The 22,146-nt window shown below is 39.9% G+C and overlaps 1 protein-coding gene across 1 annotated transcript in view; it reads left to right on the top strand.

Annotated features, from left to right (window-relative positions):
- LOC307128673 (uncharacterized protein) overlaps positions 1–22,146 on the top strand; it is a gene marked incomplete at its 5' end in the record, with an annotated part of 70,026 nt that overhangs the window by 31,665 nt on the left and 16,215 nt on the right. The window contains 5 exons of the mRNA XM_079820613.1: positions 12,746–12,790; positions 16,449–16,502; positions 18,389–18,442; positions 20,101–20,154; positions 21,145–21,216. Of these exons, the coding sequence (XP_079676739.1) occupies positions 12,746–12,790; positions 16,449–16,502; positions 18,389–18,442; positions 20,101–20,154; positions 21,145–21,216 (279 nt within the window). The remainder of the gene's footprint in view (positions 1–12,745; positions 12,791–16,448; positions 16,503–18,388; positions 18,443–20,100; positions 20,155–21,144; positions 21,217–22,146) is intronic.

Below are 22,146 nucleotides of genomic sequence, written 5' to 3'. Positions count from 1 at the left end.
AAGCCGAGCTAACGTTAGTTGATAGACTTTCGCCGTATCCGGTAGGCACATATCTTCTTTTCTTAAAAATGACTTCAGTGCTGTTCGTTATTCTTTTCTCAAAGAAAAGGTTAACTCCGAGTCTTCCGGAGTCGCGGCCAAAGCCGATTCAAAAGACCGCTGTTCGTCAGCTTCTTTATTTACGAGTAGCACGCAGAACCTCTGCAACTCTGCCATGACGTGCCGTCATTATGTTAAGCCCGCCCACCGACTCTACACACGCTGTGATTGGCCTGACCAGAGTTTGGTTTTTCCAGCTCTCAGGTCTACCGAGAGTTGCTAGACTACACTCGCAGCAAAATACATTTTCTGCCGCTAGGGTGTGTCTAGATTTCTAGGCTAGGTATATCTTCAGCTGACGCGCAAAGTTCCGTGAACTGCCGCAAATGAAGCTTATTAAAGGGGGGGTGAAACACTCAGTTTCAGTCAATCTCATGTCAATCTTGAGTACCTATAGAGTAGTATTGCATCCTTCATATCTCCGAAAAGTCTTTAGTTTTATTATATTTATAAAAGAAAGATACGCTGTACCTAGTCTTTCCGAAAAAAAACGAGCCACTGGAGGCGTATCGTGTGGGCGGGGCTAAAGAGTCACGAGTGCGCACAGCTATTTTTTGCAGCGTTGAGAGCATCTGAAAGCTGTGACATCCTTAAAGGGTTACTTCAGTGATTTAGCATTAAAGGGTTAGTTCACCCAAAAATGAAAATTCTGTCATTAATTACTTACCCTCATGTCGTTCGACACCCGTAAGACCTCCGTTTGTCTTCGGAACACAAATAAAGATATTTTAGTTGAAATCTGATGGCTCTGAAAGGCCTCCATTGGCACAATGGCACGGTTCACTCTCAAGACCCTTAAAAGGTTCTAAAGACGTCGTTACAAAGTCCATCTCACTGCAGTGGTTCCAGTGGCGTAACTTTGCTTTGAAAAGTGGTGGGGACACCGGGACACCGCACAACTCGTTTTGCTATGTGTTTATTTAAAACACACACGTGTTTATTTAATACGGAGACGCATTTCTGCCACATACATATTATTTTTCCACTCAATTATGTAGTAATAACGAGATCTTATGTCATAAAAACGACATAATTTTCTCGTAATAACGAGATTGTATGTTGTTAAAACGACATATTTTTCTGCTAATAAGGACATGTGTTGTAGAGTGATGTGTGTAGGCCTATATATATGTCTGTATCCATTAGAGAATTGATTTAGCCCATGCCTTTGTCACACTTGTTTGAAAAGCATGCAGAAGCAAGCTCAGCGTAAAATATCTCATCCGCTGCCTGTATCGGTGGCAGTGCCCATAGCACGAAATTGTTGTAGCCTAATTTATTGATGCAGCCTGTAGTTCTTAACAGAGCAGGTGGCCATGGACCGCTCATGTGGCGTAACTTTAACCTTGTAATGACGGACCCCGGTGCAGCCACAAATATCATAACTATCTATAAGGCCTACTGTAATTAAGACATTCTAGAAATGTATTAAAAAGAAAGATGCTTTCAGCCTTACTCAAAGGCCGCGGACACAATGCATCAATGCATTCCCGGCGTTCTTATTTTGCTTCCGATGTATTAAATATAGGCTACAGGCAATTCGTTTATGAAACCTTGATCAAAATTAAAATACAATTCACTTTTCATCAACATATAAAAATTAAAACAATAATATAATAGGCTAATATTTAAACATAACTATGAATCTAAAGGCTACGTTTTGCATGTAGCCTACTCCACTCCAAACGCTTAAAAAAATTATTTTGTTTATTAAACAAAAAGTTTTTAATTCCAAATGTAATTTCTAAATTCAGTTCATATTTCCAGCAAACGAAATTCCGAGCCAAAATAACAAAGTGGTAAAAAAAACTGCAACAATGAAAAATATTAAAGGTCCCATGGCATGAAATTTTCATTTTATGAGGTTTTTCAACATTAATATGAGTTCCCCTAGCCTGAATATTGTCCCCAAGTGGATAGAAATGTTGATCGGTGTAAACCCGAGTTCTGGCTGTCTTTCTCTGCCCTTGAGAAAATGACAGGCCAGACGAGCCAATCCTGAAGTCTCCTGGTTTGACGTCCAAGCAGGAACGGTTACCTCCCTTTCCTCCGCCCAGAGAATCTAGCACGCCCATGCAAACGCTCGAGAGATCATTGCATCATTGCTTGTGAACGAGTGAACGCTGGCAGTTTCTCAGTGTTTGGATGTACAAATGAAAACAGAAGTCTTTTTTCAGTTCCTTCTGATCTGTGATCAGTGATTTCTGATGTGTAGCTAATTATTTATTATTCGTGCACACGCAGCGGCTTCTCTCTCTCTCTCCGGACAGAACGGTGTTTTCGTGTTTTCTATCGTGTGACTCAGTGTTTTTGTACGTCCTCGTCGCGTCTATCGGTTCTAAAATGTGCATACAGTCATGAGTTTCTGCTCAACATCAGCACATCTTTAGAGATAAACCTCACACACGCCGAAGCTCGGCCTTCAACATCCCCGACCCCCAGTACTGCATCTGGCCCACAGCAGAGGCACCAAACGCGGCACGAGATTAAGCAGAAGGGGGGTAAGCGTGAGGGTATCCGGCTAGGTTAGCTAGCTTTCCCCACAATAAACTGGATTACATTCGATTACTGCTGTTGTGTCTTTGTTTGCGCTGTGTACTCAACGCGCGTCACTGAAGCTTTTATTTTATTTTAAAAATAATGCTGTTATCAACACTTACTTTTAACTCGTTCATCTCGACAGCTGTAATGGTACTTTGCATGTGTTACAAAGTTGGTAATAATGATGAAGACGGACTCTGTGTGACTGGGACTCGTGTTTATTCAGAACTCTCAGATACAAACACAGTAAACTCGCGCTGACTGACAGCGCTCTCATAACTCAGTAGTTACTATAAATAACTTTGTTAGCAATCGCTGAGCTCAGTCTCTGGTACATTAGTGATGTCCGGTTCGCGAACGATCTTTCTTTTGAACCGGTTCTTTTTAGTGAACCGAATCAGTTCACCAAATCGGACTGAATCGTTCTAAACGGTTCGCGTCTCCAGTCAGCGCTGATCCATAATTTACTTAAGTTACTAACTTTCTGACATGAGTGACAGTCCCTCCGACTAGAAATAGACTAATAACCTGAAGTATATGCTGTAACTACTACAGTTCAGACATGCTGAGAACTGATGTGAAGAGAACTCAGGTCCATCCGTCTCTCTGGCAGCAGCTCGTGCCTGCTCGTGCCTCGTTAAACCACGCCCCCTCCGCTCATTTAAAATGCAAAGATGTCAGCCAATCACAACAGTGGGCGTTTTTACTGAAGTCTCACAGCGGACACGCCTCTTGAAGCAGGGCATTCAGCCACAGGGCAAACAGCAGTATAGAAAAAATGCCTTTTATTTCTAAATTATGACATTTCATGATGTAAAAGTCATACTAACAATATAAGTACACCTCAGGAAACATTATAAAATAATAGAAAAATGCCATGCCATGGGACCTTTAAAGAATTCGCGGGTGCTTTCGTCGGCATGGAGTGGGGTCAGACATGATTTCTATTGAGTGTTGTTTTGCAGAAATAATTTCTTTAAAGTGAATTTCGTTTTCTATAAATTGTATTTTAATTTTGATCAAGGTTTCATAAATTAATGGCCTGTTTATTTAATACATAAGAAGCAAAATAAGAACGGGATTGACGTGCGTAACGAACCCACTGGCCTGTTTCCGCGGCTTTGAGTAAGGCTGAAAGCGTCTTTCTTTTTAATACATTTCTAGAATATATGTAGCTATTACATAGCATACAATATATTACTGTAGGCCTATTATAGAGTTATGATATTTGTGCACCGGTTATGCCACTGATGCTAACATGAGCGGTCCATGGCACCTGTTACCCGTAACGAAGTGGTAAAACTTTGAGTTACCACCATGCAATTTCAAACATTTTGCTCGTCTCTGTATGTGGCAGGCTGGCAGCAATGCGTCACAATAACCTGGCGTAGGCTATGTAACAGTCGATCATTCTTTACAGATGGCGCGGTATGTTTGGAAAGAAGACGAGTTCTTTATTAAACTCATAAAAAAAAACAATAGAATATAAAATGCCACAATTTATCAAGACCTTGAAGCAGATAAGAGAGAGAAACACCTTGTATGTGCCGCTCAAGTATAAGGGGCTGTCCTTGCCATCAGTGCTTGAATAACACACGCGTCTCCTTCCAGTAAAAATAATGGAGTGCGGTGGCTGGGATATACATAAACCTAAAAACATACGTGGCATAATTTTTGGAATGACTTATCACGTGAGGAAAAAAAAATGTTTTAGTCGCATAACATCAGTTAATGGAAACGCTGTCATTTCGCAATATTTTTTTTATCGACTATTAGGAAATATGGCAAAAGTTTTGCAAAAATCTGTAATGGAAAAAAAAGCTTCTGACCGGCGGAAAAATTTGTTAAATTAATGTATTACAATTTGTAGATCGTGCTTTTGCTTTAATACACACCTTACACACCTTCCGCAATCTATTTTTCAATTACTTTTAAAAAGTGGTGGGGACAATATCGAGCCTGGCAAAAAGTGGTGGGGACATGTCCCACCCGTCCCACCCGTAAATTACGCCTATGAGTGGTTCTAAAATAACTTTATGAATCGGCGAGAATAGTCATTTATGCAGTAGAAATGTGAAATTATTTTTGAATTTGGTGCCTTCTAGACTGAGAAAAGACAGAAAATGTATTTTTGTCTCATGTGGATGAAAGACAACTCCCAGAATGCACTTGCTTCGCTGCCCTACGAGGCCACTCCCTACACCGTCGTTTTGATCTTGATAATAATACAATCATTTTGTTCAGTTAGAGAATAAACACTACAGTTAAAAACTGAACGTGTCTTTTCAGTAAAGTGTGAGTGAGCCGAACGAAAGTCACGTCACAGACGCAGCAGTGTCAGATTTCCTCAGCAGTGTCAGATTTCCTCAGCAGTGTCAGATTGTCAGATTTCCTCAGCAGTGTCAGATTTCCTCAGCAGTGTCAGATTGTCAGGTTTCCTCAGCAGTGTCAGATTGTCAGATTTCCTCAGCAGTGTCAGATTTCCTCAGCAGTGTCAGATTTCCTCAGCAGTGTCAGATTTCCTCAGCAGTGTCAGATTGTCAGGTTTCCTCAGCAGTGTCAGATTGTCAGATTTCCTCAGCAGTGTCAGATTTCCTCAGCAGTGTCAGATTTCCTTCATCACTAAGAGCTGAGGTAAATTTAAGCGCCAGTCTGGCACATTTTCAGATCGCATATGGAAGCTAAACTATCACAGGAATTCATTGAAAAGTTGAAACACTCACTTCACTCCGCACCGCGTTCCGTTATGATTGTCCGTGCGGCCGTCTGTGTCTTACATTCTGTGCGTGAGATCTCTCCCCTATGGGCGGGTTGATAACATGTGGAACAGCTCCATCTACTGGCTGTAGTCTTTAGTCTCTGGCCAAAAAAATCCTCCGATGACGCAAAATGATATTAATTAATAATATTTGCGTCATCGGAGGTCATCGAAATAAAATGCATAATTCTCTCGTCTCAGGGGGATATGAGGGGGGAAAGTACCATCATTTGAATTTACTACCGGGTTTCTACTGATACAAACCCTAATGCTAAATCACTGAAGTTACCCTTTAAACGTGAGGAAAAAAACGTTATCCTAAATAAACCATGGAGATCAATCAGATTTAGCCATACATATATGATCCAGAATCAGATCTAGAGGCTGAAATTGAACAGGAGAAGCAGCAGCAACGACTACAGCAGGACGTCTCTATGGTATGTACTGTAACTGTAACTTATATTTGCTTAGCGGCTTGTCATGTGCGCGTTTACTCATGGTTTATGAGGATATCATTTGGTTCATGGACTATTATATGTGAATTAATGTTAGCAGAGCAGTAGCAAGCGTAATGGTTTTGCACGTCAGACAAGTGCGTGTTTTCATTGAAAAACAATGGAATAGTAGCGCATTTGAATGAACGAGATAGCTAACAACACAAAGACATTTGAAGCAGTTTTACTCACCGCCTGCTTCCAAAACAGGAGTCACGACCGTGAACCTTAATCGCTGGGACCGCTCCATCTTTCAGCATTAGACGAGCTACAAATCCGGTGTTGAACTGGGCCTTGTTTGGAACAAAACTCTTGCACAACTCCGTTGCTGCTCCAGAAAAACAAACTCCATCCACTCTTCCATTAACACTAGGTTCTTTGGAAAGCTGTAGAGGGTTGTGTTGCCCTGACAACCAAAAACACACATCTTTGGTGACATTGTTGATGTCGTGAAGTCATGTGACTGCAGCGCAGCCAAGCAAAGCGTTTTGATGGGCGTACTGCTTTCGCTCTCTCGATCTGGTCTACGGGTGCGCGTGCGCCCTTCTGGGAGAAGTGCCCTTTGGACCCATATAAGGAAATTCCGCCCCATTTGACGTCACACAGACCCATACTCGAAAAAAACTTTCCGAAACTTGTGAGAAACCGGAAGGAGTATTTTTGGCACAGAAATACTCTATCAAACGTCAAACTTTGTCCATGTTTAGCATGGGAATCCAAGTCTTTAACAGTGTAAAAAAGCATTTCACCCCCCCTTTAAGTGTTTTAAATGTTCAGCGTAGCATCTTGAAGCTCAACACACAGCTGTCTTCATTTAAAAATACTGAGACTAAATGATATCACCAGGTTCCGCTGCCGCTGTCTCTCGCATTGCAGTCTCTGATCTTGAAATGAACTGAAACCGAAAGGTAAATAATGACACACATTCATTGCGGTTTACCGTGAAATCAGAGTTCCGAGTCATTATTAAAATCAACACATTAATGATTTATCTCTCATCCACCCGCAATTTTTAGAATGTTACTTTTTATTACTTTACCCACCTGACCCGCGGATATAACCGCAATCCGTGCAGTATGCGCTAGTCCTCACACAATATCTTTCTCCAACATGACAGTGTGTAGTTAAATGCACTACACAAAGCTTCGATGCTTTTTTGAATTCGAGTAACTCGAGTTACTCGAGGAATCGTTTCAGCCCTAGTGGCAACAGATGGGGCCTTAATCATTCTCATTTCAAAATGCCTCAGACAGACTAATCTTGAGGTCTTTATAGGGTCCTATTTGTTTTACATAAGGGTTAATTATTATTCCTAATCCTAATATTCTTCCTTTTTTAACCAGCTGTTTTTAAATTTAAAAGCCCTGCTCACCTGTTTGATCTGTAGACATTACACACGCATTCACTCACGTCTGGTTTACTATCTTTGTGGAGACTCTCAATAGACGTTAGGGCTGTGCGATATTGAAGAAAAATGCGATATGCGATATCCTTGTTAAATAATGCGATATTCGATATGCGATATGATATTGCTTTAAGTGTATAATTTTTTGTGAAAATGTCTTTCCCCAACTGATATCGTTCACTTAAAGCCTAACCGACTGTGTTTACATGAATACTCATTAAGACAGCCATTTTGACATAACTGTGTGTGTATTTGACAGTTCAAGTGAGTAACAAGAAACAAAAAAAAGAATGGCTTGTGCACACGTTTTAGTGTGTGTGTGTGTGTGTGTGTGTGTCAGACAGCAGACAGCGCGAGACTGCAAGGAGTTGTTTTTTCGCAAGTTATTGCATTTAATAACTCTTTTTAACGTCAAGCAAGTCACATAAGTAACATTCATGTGCCCAGTCTATTCTCTGCTATATGCATCAACCTAAAACATACCCTTTACACAATGTTAAAGTAGCCTGTTAAAATCATTCAGATATTGCGTACCCTTGCGATATGTACATTTGCGATACTTCGATAATTTCGATATATTGCACAGCCCTAATAGACGTAATGATTTTTATTCTGTACAAACTGTATATTCGATCCCCTTACTCTAACCCTACCCCTAAACCTACCAATCACAGAAAACTTTCTGCATTTTTACACTTTCAAAAAAGCTAATTCTGTATGATTTATAAGCTTGTTTCCTCATGGGGACCTCCAATTAAGATCCCCACGGTGACACAAGTCTGTGTGCATTCACATTTAGGTTCCCCACATACACCGATCAGGCATAGGTGAAGTGAATAATACTGATGTTGATGTGTGTTGGGGAAAAATTTAATCACAGAAGATTTAATCTTCCAGACCTGTTTTCTCTATTGTGTTTTAAATGAGTCAGATCAAAGAGGCCTCACCTGTGGAAGCCATACATTGTCCCTTTTATCTATTATGGCTCTTGGAATTGGAATTCCTGACTAGCATCTATGCGTTTGAATAGATATGCTGATTAAGAGTAGGTGATACTCTGTCTGTTGTTACAGATGAAGGACCATTGTGTTTCTTGCTTTTAATTGCTCAAGGCGAAACCTTCAGTGGGTTTCGCCAGATGTATGGGAAATTACTGAGGGGGTTATTTAGACATTGGGGGTATAAGAAGCTTGTGGCTTCTTTGTGTCTCCAGTTCACACTCAAGGTAGCCTCGAGCGGCTGCGTTTGACCGTGGCTCTTCCTTGCAAGGAAAATAAATCTTTATAAAGACAATTGGATTATGGTTTGTCTCTTATTAGTGATGTCGACGAATTAATTTTTGCCATTACATGTGTAAGAAGTAGGAAAAATTGCCGACAGGGTCATGGGTGGCCAAGGCTCATTGATGCACGAGGGGAGTGAAGGCTGGCCCGTGTGGCCCGATCAAACAGACAAGCTACTGTAGCTCAAATTGCTCAAGAAGTTAAAGGTGGGGTAGGTAAGAATGATCTAGAACACTTTTGTCCAAATTGTTTAAACTTTCTTTATATGTCAATACATAATTAAAATTTAAGTACTCTGAAAAAGAGAGTATAAAAATCGAGTGTCTCTAGACTTTTTAATCTGCAATAAACACCGCTCATTATTTTCGTTCGGGCCGAAACAAGTGATTGGCTTGGGCGACTGTCACTCTCTCTCGCTACCATGGCTACCGCCGCTTTTGCTGCAGGATCTGCCCACATGCGCGCACCCCAGTGTTGCCAAGTCGGGCTACTTCAAACACTGTTGCCGCGGGCTGTTTTTCATGTCCGCGGGTTGAAGCGACCCCAATTAAGTGATATTTTGCCCCGGGATTTGCGAATTTTAGAAGGCAGCCCTACCAAAAAGACGCATATTTTACCCCCCAAACGCGATTTTTACCGGAGAAACACGATTGGGCTTGTTTTGGGCTAGTTTTGAGTAGCAATTGGGCGGATTTTGTTGTGAAAACCTGGCAACCCTGGCGCACCCGTTTGAATTGAGTTCAAGAGGCTGTATTTCTGCTGGACAGCTAATCTTTCATTTTGATTATACATTTTTTTGGTTTATGTTTTCATGAAGCATGTCTCACTAGCACACGTAGCTGCCTAATATAGCTAACATAACATTACTTTGCATAAAGTTACAATGTTATACACTTAGCGAACCATTAGTAGAGATGATAAATACTCAATATGCTTAGCTCAAGTTGATCGCTGTCGTGTTGAATTTCGCAAAATGTAACTTTAGATAACAAAATGCATGTGTAAAAGCTAGTACACCGCATCCAGGAACTTTTTTTAGAACTAAGTTAGCTTTAGCTACTACCCTCTGTCTAAACTCTTTTACCATGTTCACCGGGAACTTTACCTGCATGTTTATTTCGGCCCTTGGTTTGTTTTTATATACTCTACCAATGTTTATGTTGATGTTTTTATCTTGTATCTGTGTGTGTCGTAGACACTGTGTTTTGTGTGTATTTTAAACTTTACCAGTATCGTTATTCTAGCTTGATAGTGAGTACTAAAAGACATCTTATTTGTTTATTCATAATGATAAAGTTAGATTTTTTATTACATGTGATTCTGACATGATGTCACTACCTGCACTTCTTCTCCGCTTGCCTCAGGTAAATAATGCATCTTCCAGCTGAGCTGATTGCGGTCGGCGTAGCGTGTTCATGTGTTTTGGGGGCGTGGCTTTGGAAAGAGCAAAATGTTCACTTGCTGTCTAATATATCCTACCCACTAACACTTCCCGCGATGAAGAAATGATCTGTTCAGTTTTATACACTTCAGCCTCAATGTTTGGCCAAACTCAAAAAGCCTTCAATCAACTTCAGAGAAGCAATTTAGTGTGTGTGTGTGTTATCTTTTACATCAGTGATATTAAAATCTCTTTGCTACAATTTCTTTCTTCTCATCGCAACAGAAGAGAAGAGTAGGAAACAAACTGCTGATGCCGTGCAAAGTGTCATGATTGTGGTTGCAAGGGTGTCACTTCTAGAGAATTAGTTAATTATATCTTTTATTAGAAGCTGCTTTCTAAAACGCATCACTGTTATTTCTGCTCATACTTCTGGTAAGGGATTTGAACAGACCCTAACCTGAAGTATGAATCTTTGGTAACTCATCCTGCACAGTTTGTGCTGTCTTGTTGAGGAGTGGTGTGTAATTACTTTTGAGATGGAGACTTGCATTTATTTGTTCATTTATTTGTTTGACAGCTACAGCTTGGAACTTGTGTGTGTGATGGTTAGCATTAGTACGGGTAGATGGTTTCAATCCAAAGCTAAACTGAAGTGACTAAAGTGTAAACTAAAGTCTAATTTCTGAAGTGATGTGGTTTTGGCCTCAGTGTAAATATTTAGATATCCTTGGCTTAGTTTGATATATATTCATTTAGTAAGTACTCCCTTTTGGGGAAATGTTTTGGCAAGTGCACAATTCTGCCCGTTTCCAAGCCCAGATGCTAAGAGTGGCTGAATGGAAACTTTTAGGTAGACGGTCATGTGATTTAATATAACAGTTAATACACCCCCCTCCCTCTTCCTGAGGTTGTGGTGAACCTCTGAATGTTCCAACTTTTCTTTCTTTCCTACGGAACCGTTTTATTTGGCCGAATCGTGGACCCAGCAGGTGGAGACAGAGGTATTTCTAGTAGCAACCAATGCATTAATGTACATAAATGCTCTTGTCCACTCCTAAAGGTCAGCAGTTTTTCTGCACGCCCCCAACCTCTGTCTGTCTGTCTCTGCACTGTGTGGAAACTTTGCTGTTTGATTGAACACTTTTACACTCATTCATTCCCCAAGTAGCTTGGCCTGTGCTTCCTGTTTATGGCCAATGAAACTGGCTCATTTGAAAGAAAAATTTACAACATTCTGAGATTCCTGAAATCTTTTGGTACAGGAAACGGGGTGTATCAGCTGTGGCTGGTTATAGGTGTGGTGATTTATGTTTCGCTTTTATCTTTGATCATAAAACTCTCGTGTAAACCACTCTAATGAAAGAATATGTGCTTGCCAGTACATTGGATGGGTACAGTGTGGCTTGGCAATGAGACAGAAAGGTAGCGCTGGGTAAGTAAACATGCAATCGTGGTAGTGCTGGCAGAATGTTAAGTCACCATGAAATCCAAATTGACAAATCTTATTTTTTTTATGGAATATTGCGGTATTTATTACATAGGATTTATCCTTGCTCATCATTATTATATTTTTAAACGTCCTCGTAATCTTTAAAGTGAAATGTGAAAGCCAAGTATGTTATTTATCCCATCCAAGTTAGTGCACACACTTTAGGAGCAGTGAGAAGTGAACACACACACTGCAAGCCGTGGACACACACACCTGGAGCAGTGGGCAGCCATTCACTGCAGCGCCTGGGGAGCAATTCTGGGTTACGTGCCTTGCTCAGGTGCAGCTCAGACGTGGTTATTGAGGGTGGAAGAAACCGCTCCTCCACCTACACTTTCCTGCCAATATTAATGAAAAAATACAGGCAGGAAATGTAGGTGGGGGGAATCAAAATGTAATAATCAAAATTTTATCAAAATAACTTCTCCCCCTTGCAGTGACATCTCTTCTCTGATAACATGTTTCCTGGTGTGTGGGTGGGACAACCTATCACTCACATGAGATCAACCAATAGCAAACCACAATGATCCAATAATCCAATCAATTCCCCATAGACAAAATCAAGCCCAGCCCTACATTCAGTCTTGTTTAAGAAGCCGTTTCGATCTGATATATGTCACAATAGGGAAGAAAAGATTATTGCAACTTCCATTTCAGAGTAGATCCTTAAAAAGATAGTTTACCCTTAAATTATCCCATAATTTACTCACCCTCAAGCCATCCTATGTGTATAAATATGACATCTTCTTTCAGACAAATACAGTCAGAGTTATATTAAAAAAATGTCCTGGCTAATCCAAGCTTTATAATGGCAGTGAATGGCAGCCCAAATGGCAGACCTAAAAAGTGCATCCATCCATAATAAACGGATACTCCACACGGCTCCGGGGGGTTAATAAAGGCCTTCTGAAGCGAATTGATGGGTTTGTGTAAGAAAAATATCCATATTTAAAACTTTATAAAGTAAAATATCTAGCTTCTGTTTGGACCGTCTTCCGTATTCAACTTATGAAGAAATATGGATATTTTTCTTACGACAACCCATTGATCCCCATCATAAGGCCTTTATTATCCCCCGGAGCCGTGTGGATTACTTTTATAATGTAAGTTTGAGGGTGAGTAAATCACAGGGTAATTTTCATTTTTGGGTAAACTATCCCTTTAACTGTGTATTTCAGTCATTGTATCAAATGTGCACTGATAGAAAAAGGCCCATGGGATGCAAAACTGTACTGCCAAAACCATAACTCATGGCACATGTTTTCTTTTTTTCTTTTTTTTCTTTTTTTTAGGGGATGCGAGGGTTTCCTGGAGAGATAGGCCCGGCTGGACCTCAAGTAAGAACCCAGATTAATCATAAATTAAGTCTAAAAAATACTATTAAAATGACTTAAAAGCTATTACTTAAATATATACAACCCCAAATCAGAAAAAGTTGGGACAGTATGGAAAACGCAAATAAATAAAAAAAGAAGTGATTTCTAAATTTACTTTGACTTGTATTTCATTGCAGACAATATGAACACAAAATATTTCATGTTTTGTCTGGTCAACTTCATGTCATTTGTAAATATGCATCCTTTCCTGTCATTCAGACCTGCAACACATTTCAAAAAAAGTTGGGACAGTAAAGCATTTACCACTTTGTAATGTTGCCATTCCTTTTCACAACACTTAAAAGACGTTTAGGGACTGAAGACACCAAGTGATGAAGTGTTTCAGGTGTAATTTAGTCTTAAAGGGGTGGTAAACCACGATTTCACTATTCTAACTTTAGCTAGCGTGTAATGTTGCTGCTTTAGCATAAACAACATCTGCAAAGTTACAACGTTCAAAGTTTAAAGCAAAGGGAGATGTTTGCTTTTAAAGAAATCCATTTCTAAGAACTACAGCAAACGGCCAGTAGGCGACTACACACATTCCTCCAGGGTTGGTGACATCACCGGGCTCAATATTTACATAAACCCCTCCTCCGAGAATATTAAATAGGTGGGGCGGGGGCGCCATTTTGTATCGCGGCGCTGTTGTGGTATAGTTAGGCTGGAGTGTTGTTGCCGCGATGCCGAGGAAACGCTGTTATATTCATCCGGATTGCAGGTCTGGGGTACTTGCTTTGTTCAGCCTTCATAGGGACAGGGGTGCGTTGCAGAGTGTTTAACATACAACATGTTAAATGCACGCGTGTATGAGACAGAAGGGAACAGGCACGTGCGGGGCTCCCGCAGTACATCTCACGGAGGGAAACTTTCACAATGTTCGCGAGTTCAACACCGGATTTGCACAACGTCAGCTGCGTGAGACAAACGCGGCCAGTGTGTGAATGCACGACGCGCGCGGGGCTCCCTCCCGCAGCACATTTCACGGAGGAAAACTTTCACAATGTTCGCGAGTTCAATACAGGATATGCACAACGGCTTGTCCTGAAAGCTGGATTTACAAACAGAAGCTGTTTACGGGCCACAACCTGTAAGTCTGATTTATTTTTCATCGATGTGTTTTCCTGTAATAGGTTGTAGCAAGGAAGTAAACAGATGACAGCGCTGTTCTGCAAACCAGTCTGTTAAATGCTTATTCATACTTAACGTTATCCGACGAACACCTATCGTTACAAACACTAACGTTAAAATCTCAACAGCGAACTTGGCATTAGTGTAAATGATTCTTTGATTAGAGCTTTTATGTATTATTTATCTACAGGCATGCTAAACATGGTTCTGTGTGTGATTTGGCTACTATAGTAAAGCCAGTGTTTAGTGTTTTGGATTAATAGTTCTTGCGACAGATATTTGGCTATAATCGTTCTAAAAATACAAAAGTAACAGTGCCATTCAGTAGCGATCACTATAGATCCGCAGTCTTTCTTTACTCTTGAGGACTGAACAGGTTCTGCTCGATCATCTTCACTAAAATGTTCTGGGTCTGATTCGGGCTCAGATTGGTGTGGTTTTATTGACGCCATCATTTCTAATACTGACCAAAGCACAGTCTACCGGTAAGGTAAGGGGCGTGACGTTTCCGACAAACGTACACTGCGGTTAGCGAATCACAACACACTGGGCCAGCTAACCAATCTGAGCCCATTGCGTATTTTTGAGGGACTGGCTTCATACAACCCGGAAAGCATCAGACCGTTTTACAAGGTGGGACAGAGCAGTGTAGAATAAATGTCAAATATATGAAAAATAATGATTTTTTTTTTAAAAACGAAGCATGAACACATGTTACAGTGCACCCCACAAACACAATCAAGCCTTCAAAACAATGTGTTTTACCACCCCTTTAAGGTGGGCAACAGTACGGGGTCTTCGTTGTCGCATTTTGCACTTCAAAATGCGCCACACATTCTCTATTGGAGACAGGTCGGGACTGCAGGCTGGCCAGTCAAGTACCCGTACCCTCTTCCTCCGCAGCCAGGACTTTGTAATGTGTGCAGAATGTGGTTTTGCATTGTCTTGTTGAAATATGCATGGACGTCCCTGGAAAAGATGTCTTCTTGAAGGCAGCATATTATGCTCCCAAATCTCTATGTACTTTTCAGCATTAATGGTGCCTTCACAGAAGTGCAAGTTACCTTTGTCAAGGGCACTGACACAACCTCATACCATGACAGACCCTGGCTTTTGGACTTGTTGCTGGTAACAGTCTGGATGATCCTTTTCTTCTTTGGTCCGGAGCACACGGAGTCCATTCCTCCCAAAAAATACCTGAAATACTGATTCATCTGACCACAGTACACGTTTCCACTGTGTGATGGTCCATCCCAGATGCCTCCGAGCCCAGAGAAGTCTACGGCGATTCTGGACACTGTTAACATAGGGCTTCCTTTTGGCACAGTACAGTTTTAACTGGCATTTGTGGATGTAACTACGTATTGTGACAAAGGTTTGCCAAAGTAGTCCTGAGCCCATGTGGTGATATCGCTTATAGATGACTGACGATTCTTGATGCAGTGCCGCCTGAGGGATCGGAGATCACGGTTGTTCAGCTTAGGCTTGCGCCCTTGTCCTTTACGCACTGAAATTCCTTCAGATTCCTTGAATCTTTTAATTATGTTATGCATTGTTGAATGTGAAATATCCAAATCTCTTCCTATCTTTCTTTGAGGAACATTGTTTTTAAACATTTCAATAATTTTCTCACGTATTTGTTGGCAAACTGGCGATCCTCGGCCCATCTTTGCTCCTAAAGGATTAGACCTTTCTTGGATGCTGCTTTTGTACCAAATCATAATTACAATCACCTGTTGAAATCACCTGTTTCAAATCACATCATTATTTAACCATTTTACCTCATTACTAGCCCTAAATTGCTCCTGTCCCAACTTTTTTTGAAATGTGTTGCAGGTCTGAATGACAGGGAAGGATGCATATTTACAAATGACATGAAGTTGACCAGACAAAACATGAAATATTTTGTGTTCATATTGTCTGCAATGAAATACAAGTCAAAGTAAATTTCGAAATCACTTCTTCTTTTTTTTATTTGCGTTTTCCATACTGTCCCAACTTTTTCTGATTTGGGGTTGTATATATTTTAAATAAATTAATACTTTTATTCAGCAAGGATGCATTCAATTTACCAGAATTGACAGTAAAGACATTTATAAGGTTACAAAAAGTTTCTGTTTCAAATAAATGCTGTTCTTTTGAACTTTCTATTCATGATGATGATAATAATAACAAATGTTTCTTGAGCACAAAATCTGGATATCAGAATGATTTCTGAAGGGTCATGTGACACTGAAGACTGGAGTAATGATGCTGAAAATTCAGCTTTGCATCACAAAAATAAATTATATTTAAAATATGTTAAAATAGAAAATAGTTATTTTACATTTAATTTCACAATTTTACAGTTTTTACTGGATTTTTGATTGATTAAATGCTGCCTTGGTGAGCATAAGAGACTATAAAATCGAATGATAGTTCATGTAATTTTGAGAGTGTTGATTTTGTCACAGCTTTTGTTCTGTTGTATAACAAATTATTTTGACAGGGTGAGCGAGGTATGCCAGGACCAGCAGGCTTTACCGGACCAACAGGACAGCAGGTATCTCATCATTTCAACAGAATTATGTTTTTGTATATTGCAATTTGTTGGCTCGATGCTAAATTGCATTTGCAAGCAGTAATTGTTTTGTTTCCTCATCAAGGCCTCTATTAATAAATATAAATAATTCCTAAACAAAATCATGCAGGCATTACTTTTGTAATAAAACAGACTTAAGATTGGGTGATTTAAAAAAAAAAAAATCCTATACTTTTACTTTAAAGGAGGGTCTCGAACCATATCTGGGAACCAGAATATCATAGAGTCTTTGTGAAGCATTGCTCATTTTTAACCACCTAGCAACCCACTCATAACACTTTACCAACCACATTGAAAAAACCATGGCAACCACCCAGAACACCCTAGCTCTGTGGTGGCGCGTTTGGCACGACTTTTCACACAATGTTGAAATCTAGTTTCCAACAACATGTGTAAATGATTTATTTTTGTGCCCCAAACCCACGTCATTGGTTAATGTTACCAGACAGTTTGGTTTGATTTGTACCACAGTGTTTGAACTTTTCGAGAAATTTACTTTAGTTTATTGGTGTTTCTGCACATTGATCTGGCATAGGTGAAGACATTTTAACAAAAAAATGCACATTTCACATTAAAACATTTTGATGTTATCATTGCTGATGGCAGAGATATGGCAAATAAAGGTGCAATAAGTGATTTCTGAGGGCGTTTTCACACCTGAAAGTCTGCACCAAGGTCCGAACCGAAGTTCATGTTTTGATACATTTTATACATTTGGTTAGTTTTGGTTTGGTTTCACATTGCAATTATGCGAGCGGACTAAATAACTTTTCATGACATACTCGCGTCCTGTCGTCATCATCTATGTGGGCGGCTTCTTGACATTGATTGGTTTGTAAATAGACATGCGTCTGAGGTCAGCGTCTTTGACAAGAATGAATGAACAGACACATATCGTTGCCACTAGTGAACAGTGCGCATTGCTTGACTATTTATTTTCATTTCGAATTGTTTCATTTAAAAGTGACATTTCAAGCTTTCTATACACATATTTCTCATGTCTGAGGCAAGTAGCCTGCTGAGTTTCGGTTTATTTGAGATGCGCTCCAGTTCATGTGCAAAGCGCTCCCGCGCCTCCATGTCACGATTGTTGTCTGCTATAGACTATTTGCTTCTTATTTATTAAATCTAGGTAATTATCTGATTAAACGTTGATTAAAATTAAGATACAATTTATATAAAACGAAATTCACTTTAAAGAAAGGCACAAAACAAAACATGAATGAAGTGGTCAAAATCATTTCTCACCTTCTGTCTTCTGACATATTGCGCATCTTTTCACTTTTCATAATCAATATAGCCTAGATGAAATTTAAAAATAACATTAATATTTAAACATAAACAGGAACTTCCTGTAAATGGTCTGAGAGTCCGAACCGTACAGAAAATGCTTTCACACTAGAATGGAACCGAACCTTTGTTCAGTTTGATCTGGACCGAGACTACCTCTTTTCGTCTAACCAAATTTCGTCTGTTTGGTCTGGACCATGCTCCAGGGGAGATTTCACACCTGTAATTTTGATTCGGACCAAACTGAAAAGTCTGAAAATCCAGACCTAACAAGGTAGGTGTGAAAGGGCCCTGAGAAACACTGTTGATACACCTAACCAAACACACCCCTCAAGTCATTGCTCTGACCCAATTTAGCGAACATGCTACACAACACAGACAACCACAGCTGGCACATCCGACAACTTGTGCAAGTATGGGTGAATCAGCTGATTCATTAACAACAACAGCATACATATATCTCAGCATTACTGCACCTTTAAATAAAACCATTGAATTACTGATATTTGATGCTTGTCTCATTGCAAAGTTGTCTTAAAAAATGTCTTTTTTTTCAGGGACCCCCAGGCCCAACTGGTCCACCTGGCATAGAAGGTCCTCCTGGTCCAAAAGTAAATCATCCCAGTTAAATATGCTAAGTTTATTGTATATTTTGCATTAAATCATATTTTTTATATCATCTGTTGAATGATATTTAAAAAAATGTAAACATAAAATTATATATACACTATATTGCCAAAAGTATCGGGACACCCCTCCAAATCATTGAATTCAGGTGTTCCAATCACTTCCATGGCCACAGGTGTATAAAATCAAGCATCTAGGTATGCAGACGCTTCTACAAACATTTGTGAAAGAATGGGTCGCTCTCAGGAGCTCAGTGAATTCAAGCGTGGTACCGTGATGAATGGACAAAGTCCATTCGTGAAATTTCCTCACTACTAAATATTCTACGGTCAACCTTTAGTGGTATTATAACAAAGTGGAAGCAATTGGCAACAACAGCAACTCAGCCACAAAGTGGTAGGCCACGTAAAATCACAGAATGGGGTCAGTAGTGAACACACACCCAGAGCAGTGGACAGCCATATTGCTGCGGTGCCCGGGTATCAGTTGGGGGTTCAGTGCCTTGCTCAAGGGTCTCACCTCAGTCGTGGTATTGAGGGTGGAGGAGAGCGCTGGTTATTCACTCCCCCCACCGACAATTCCTGCTGGACCTGAGACTCGAACCTGCAACCTTCGAGTTATAAGTCTGAATCTCTAACCATTAGGCCATGACTGCCCTCTTTTTTTTTTTTTTTAAGTCTCTCTGTAGAGTCAATAGCTAAAGACCTCCAAACTTCGTGGCCTTCAGATTAGCTCAAGGACAGTGTGTAGAGAGCTTCATGGAATGGGTTTCCGTGGCCGAGCAGCTCATCCAAGCCTTCCATCACCAAGTGCAATGCAAAGCATCGGATGCAGTGATGTAAAGCACGCCACCACTGGACTCTAGAGCAGTGGAGACGTGTTCTCTGGAGTGACCAATCACGCTTCTCTGTCTGACAATCTGATGGACTAGTCTGGGTTTGGCGGTTGCCAGGAGAACGGTACATTCCTGACTGCATTGTGCCAAGTGTAAAGTTTGCTGGTGGGGGATTATCGTGTGGGGTTGTTTTTCAGAGGTTAGTTCCAGTGAAAGGAACTCTTAATGCTTCAGCATACCAAGACAATTTTGGACAATTCCATGCTCCCAACTTTGTGGGAACAGTTTGAGGATTGCCCCTTCCTGTTCCAACATGACTGCGCACCAGTGCACAAAGCAAGGTCCATAAAGACATGGATGAGCGAGTTTGGTGTGGAGGAACTTGACTGACCTGCACAGAGTCCTGACCTCAACCCGATAGAACTACTTTGGGATGAATTAGAGCGGAGACTGCGAGCCAGGCCTTCTCGTCCAACATCAGTGCCTGACCTCACAAATGCACTTCTAGAAGAATGGTCAAAAATTCCCATAAACACACTCCTAAACCTTGTGGAAAAGCCTTCCCAGAAGAGTTGAAGCTGTTATGGCTGCAAAGGGTGGGCCAACTCCATATTAAACCCTACGGATTAAGAATGGGATGTCATTTAAGTTCATGTGCATGTAAAGGCAGGCGTCCCAAAACGTTTGGCTATATGTGTGTGTATATATATATATATATATATATAATCACTTAACCACTTTTCCTATGTTTTGATTATAAGTGTACCTATTATTTAAAATTGTATTGAAACTCTTGTTTGTTAACAGGGGAATTCTGGCTCTCGTGGACAGGATGGGCTCCCTGGTGCACCTGGTGCTAAAGTGAGTGAACTAAGGGAGGGGGATTTCCACACATAAAGGTCTGAAAATATGATATCATCTCCTTTAGTGACATACCTGCCACTTTCTCACACAGCTTCAGGAAATAGCTTTGAGTAGCAGATGCTAGATATTAAGCCTCCATCAAGTCATAATGTTCAGAAAGAAAGCTCAGCTGAAGCTGAGAAAATGTATGCATTTTACAGAGTATGAAATGGTTGCAATTTTTAATTCATTGCACATTAAGCCAGAAGAGTTAAGTTTTAAAGTGATAGTTCACCCAAAAATGAAAAGTAGTCCATATTGTGCACTATTCCAGGTCTTCTTATGCAATACAATAGCTATATGCGAAAACTAAATTTGTTTATACAGGGTCCCTGCGGGTCCCTAAGTCTTAGAATGTCTTAAATGGTATAACAAAAGTCCTAATTATCATTTTAAGAGGTCTTAAATTTGGGGACGAAAAACAGTAATCACAATCTGGTTTAATGCGATTTCTAAACTTAAAAAATCTATGATGGGCCGCCTTGTCACAGGAACGAAAGCACAATTTATTTTAACACATTAATTCAATATTTCTCTATATCTGCACAATAATCTGTTTATTGCGTGTCAGCAAAATCCATTATCGGTTTGAATTTGTATGCACTGATATATGTATTAAAATTGGTTAATGTACTAATTATGTGTATATTAAATAAAACCTTTATTGATTATTTTTTTCTATACATTTTTTTATTTAGATTTTAAGCGTTTGTTCTGTATGGACATATATGGACCATAATGACTGTGGTAATGACCATGGTATTATTTTTTCTTAAAGTCTTACATTTGATTTTAAAGACCAAATACCCCAAAACCAGTGGTGTTGAGTGTGCTGTGTCTTTCTTTATTCAAAAAGATAAACTAACTAAATGATACCTGTTACCTGGTAAGTTTAGTGATGCTGCACAAGTGGACAATCTAAATAAAGGTGTATGTGTGCATTCACAGGGTCCAGATGGAGAGCACGGCATTCAAGGACCCCCTGGCATTAGAGGTCTACCAGGGTTCAAAGGTCATAAGGTATGTTCATCTTGGATCTTCAACAGTGACAAACCTAACCTGAATTATCATCTGCCTTGCATTAGAGGGATGCTTTAATAAAGATGTCAATTCATTACAAATTTACTTACAAATAGTCCTTATCTGTCACTGGCTGGCTTTGATGCGGTTTTATCCGTATTTATTAAAAAAATTGTGACGCTTGTTATTTTTAGAGTCGTGATGAAACAAAGTAGTGAAAGATTTTATCTTTTGTATTGTAACATACATCCAAGTGTAACAGATTATCAAAAAAGAAAAAGATGTAGGGAAGGGGCTTGGTTGTATGCATTGATTGTTGACTGGATTTTGAGATGTCAATTGCATAAACGTAGACTTGCCAGATGGGGTTTAAAGGATTAGTTCACTTTTAAATAAACTTTTGCTGATAATTTACTCTGCCCCATGTCATCCAAGATGTCCTTGTCTTTCTTTCTGTAGTCGAAAAGAAATGAAGGTTTTGGATGAAAACAGTCCAGGGTTTTTCTCCATATAATGGACTTCAATGGGCTCCAAACAGTTCAAGGTCCAAATGACAGTTTCAGTGCAGCTTCAAAGGGCTTTAACCGATACCAGACGATGAATAAGGGTCTTATCTAGCGAAACGATCAGTTTTTATGCTATTATTTTACCTCTCAGTCTTAACAGAGGAACGCAATCGTCTCTGAGCTCCGCCATTACTTCCGGAGAGTGAGGTCAAATTTGATCGTGGTCATAAAGGATTAGTTCACTTTTAAATAAACTTATACATCTAAGTGAACTAAATGATTTGAGAAGTCAACAGAGAGAAGTCTGTCATTTTCACCGTAAGATTCAGTTATGATTTTTAGATTAAAATTTAGAAGGTCAAATAATTAAAAAAAAAAGAAAATGAACATGCATGGATGAATCATTAATAAAAATTGCATTTTC

This window comes from Gobio gobio (genome assembly GCF_949357685.1).
Source record: "Gobio gobio genome assembly, chromosome: 6".
Lineage (NCBI taxonomy): Eukaryota > Metazoa > Chordata > Actinopteri > Cypriniformes > Gobionidae > Gobio > Gobio gobio.
Note: the sequence above shows the minus strand (reverse complement) of the source record. Positions and strands in the feature narration are given on the sequence as shown.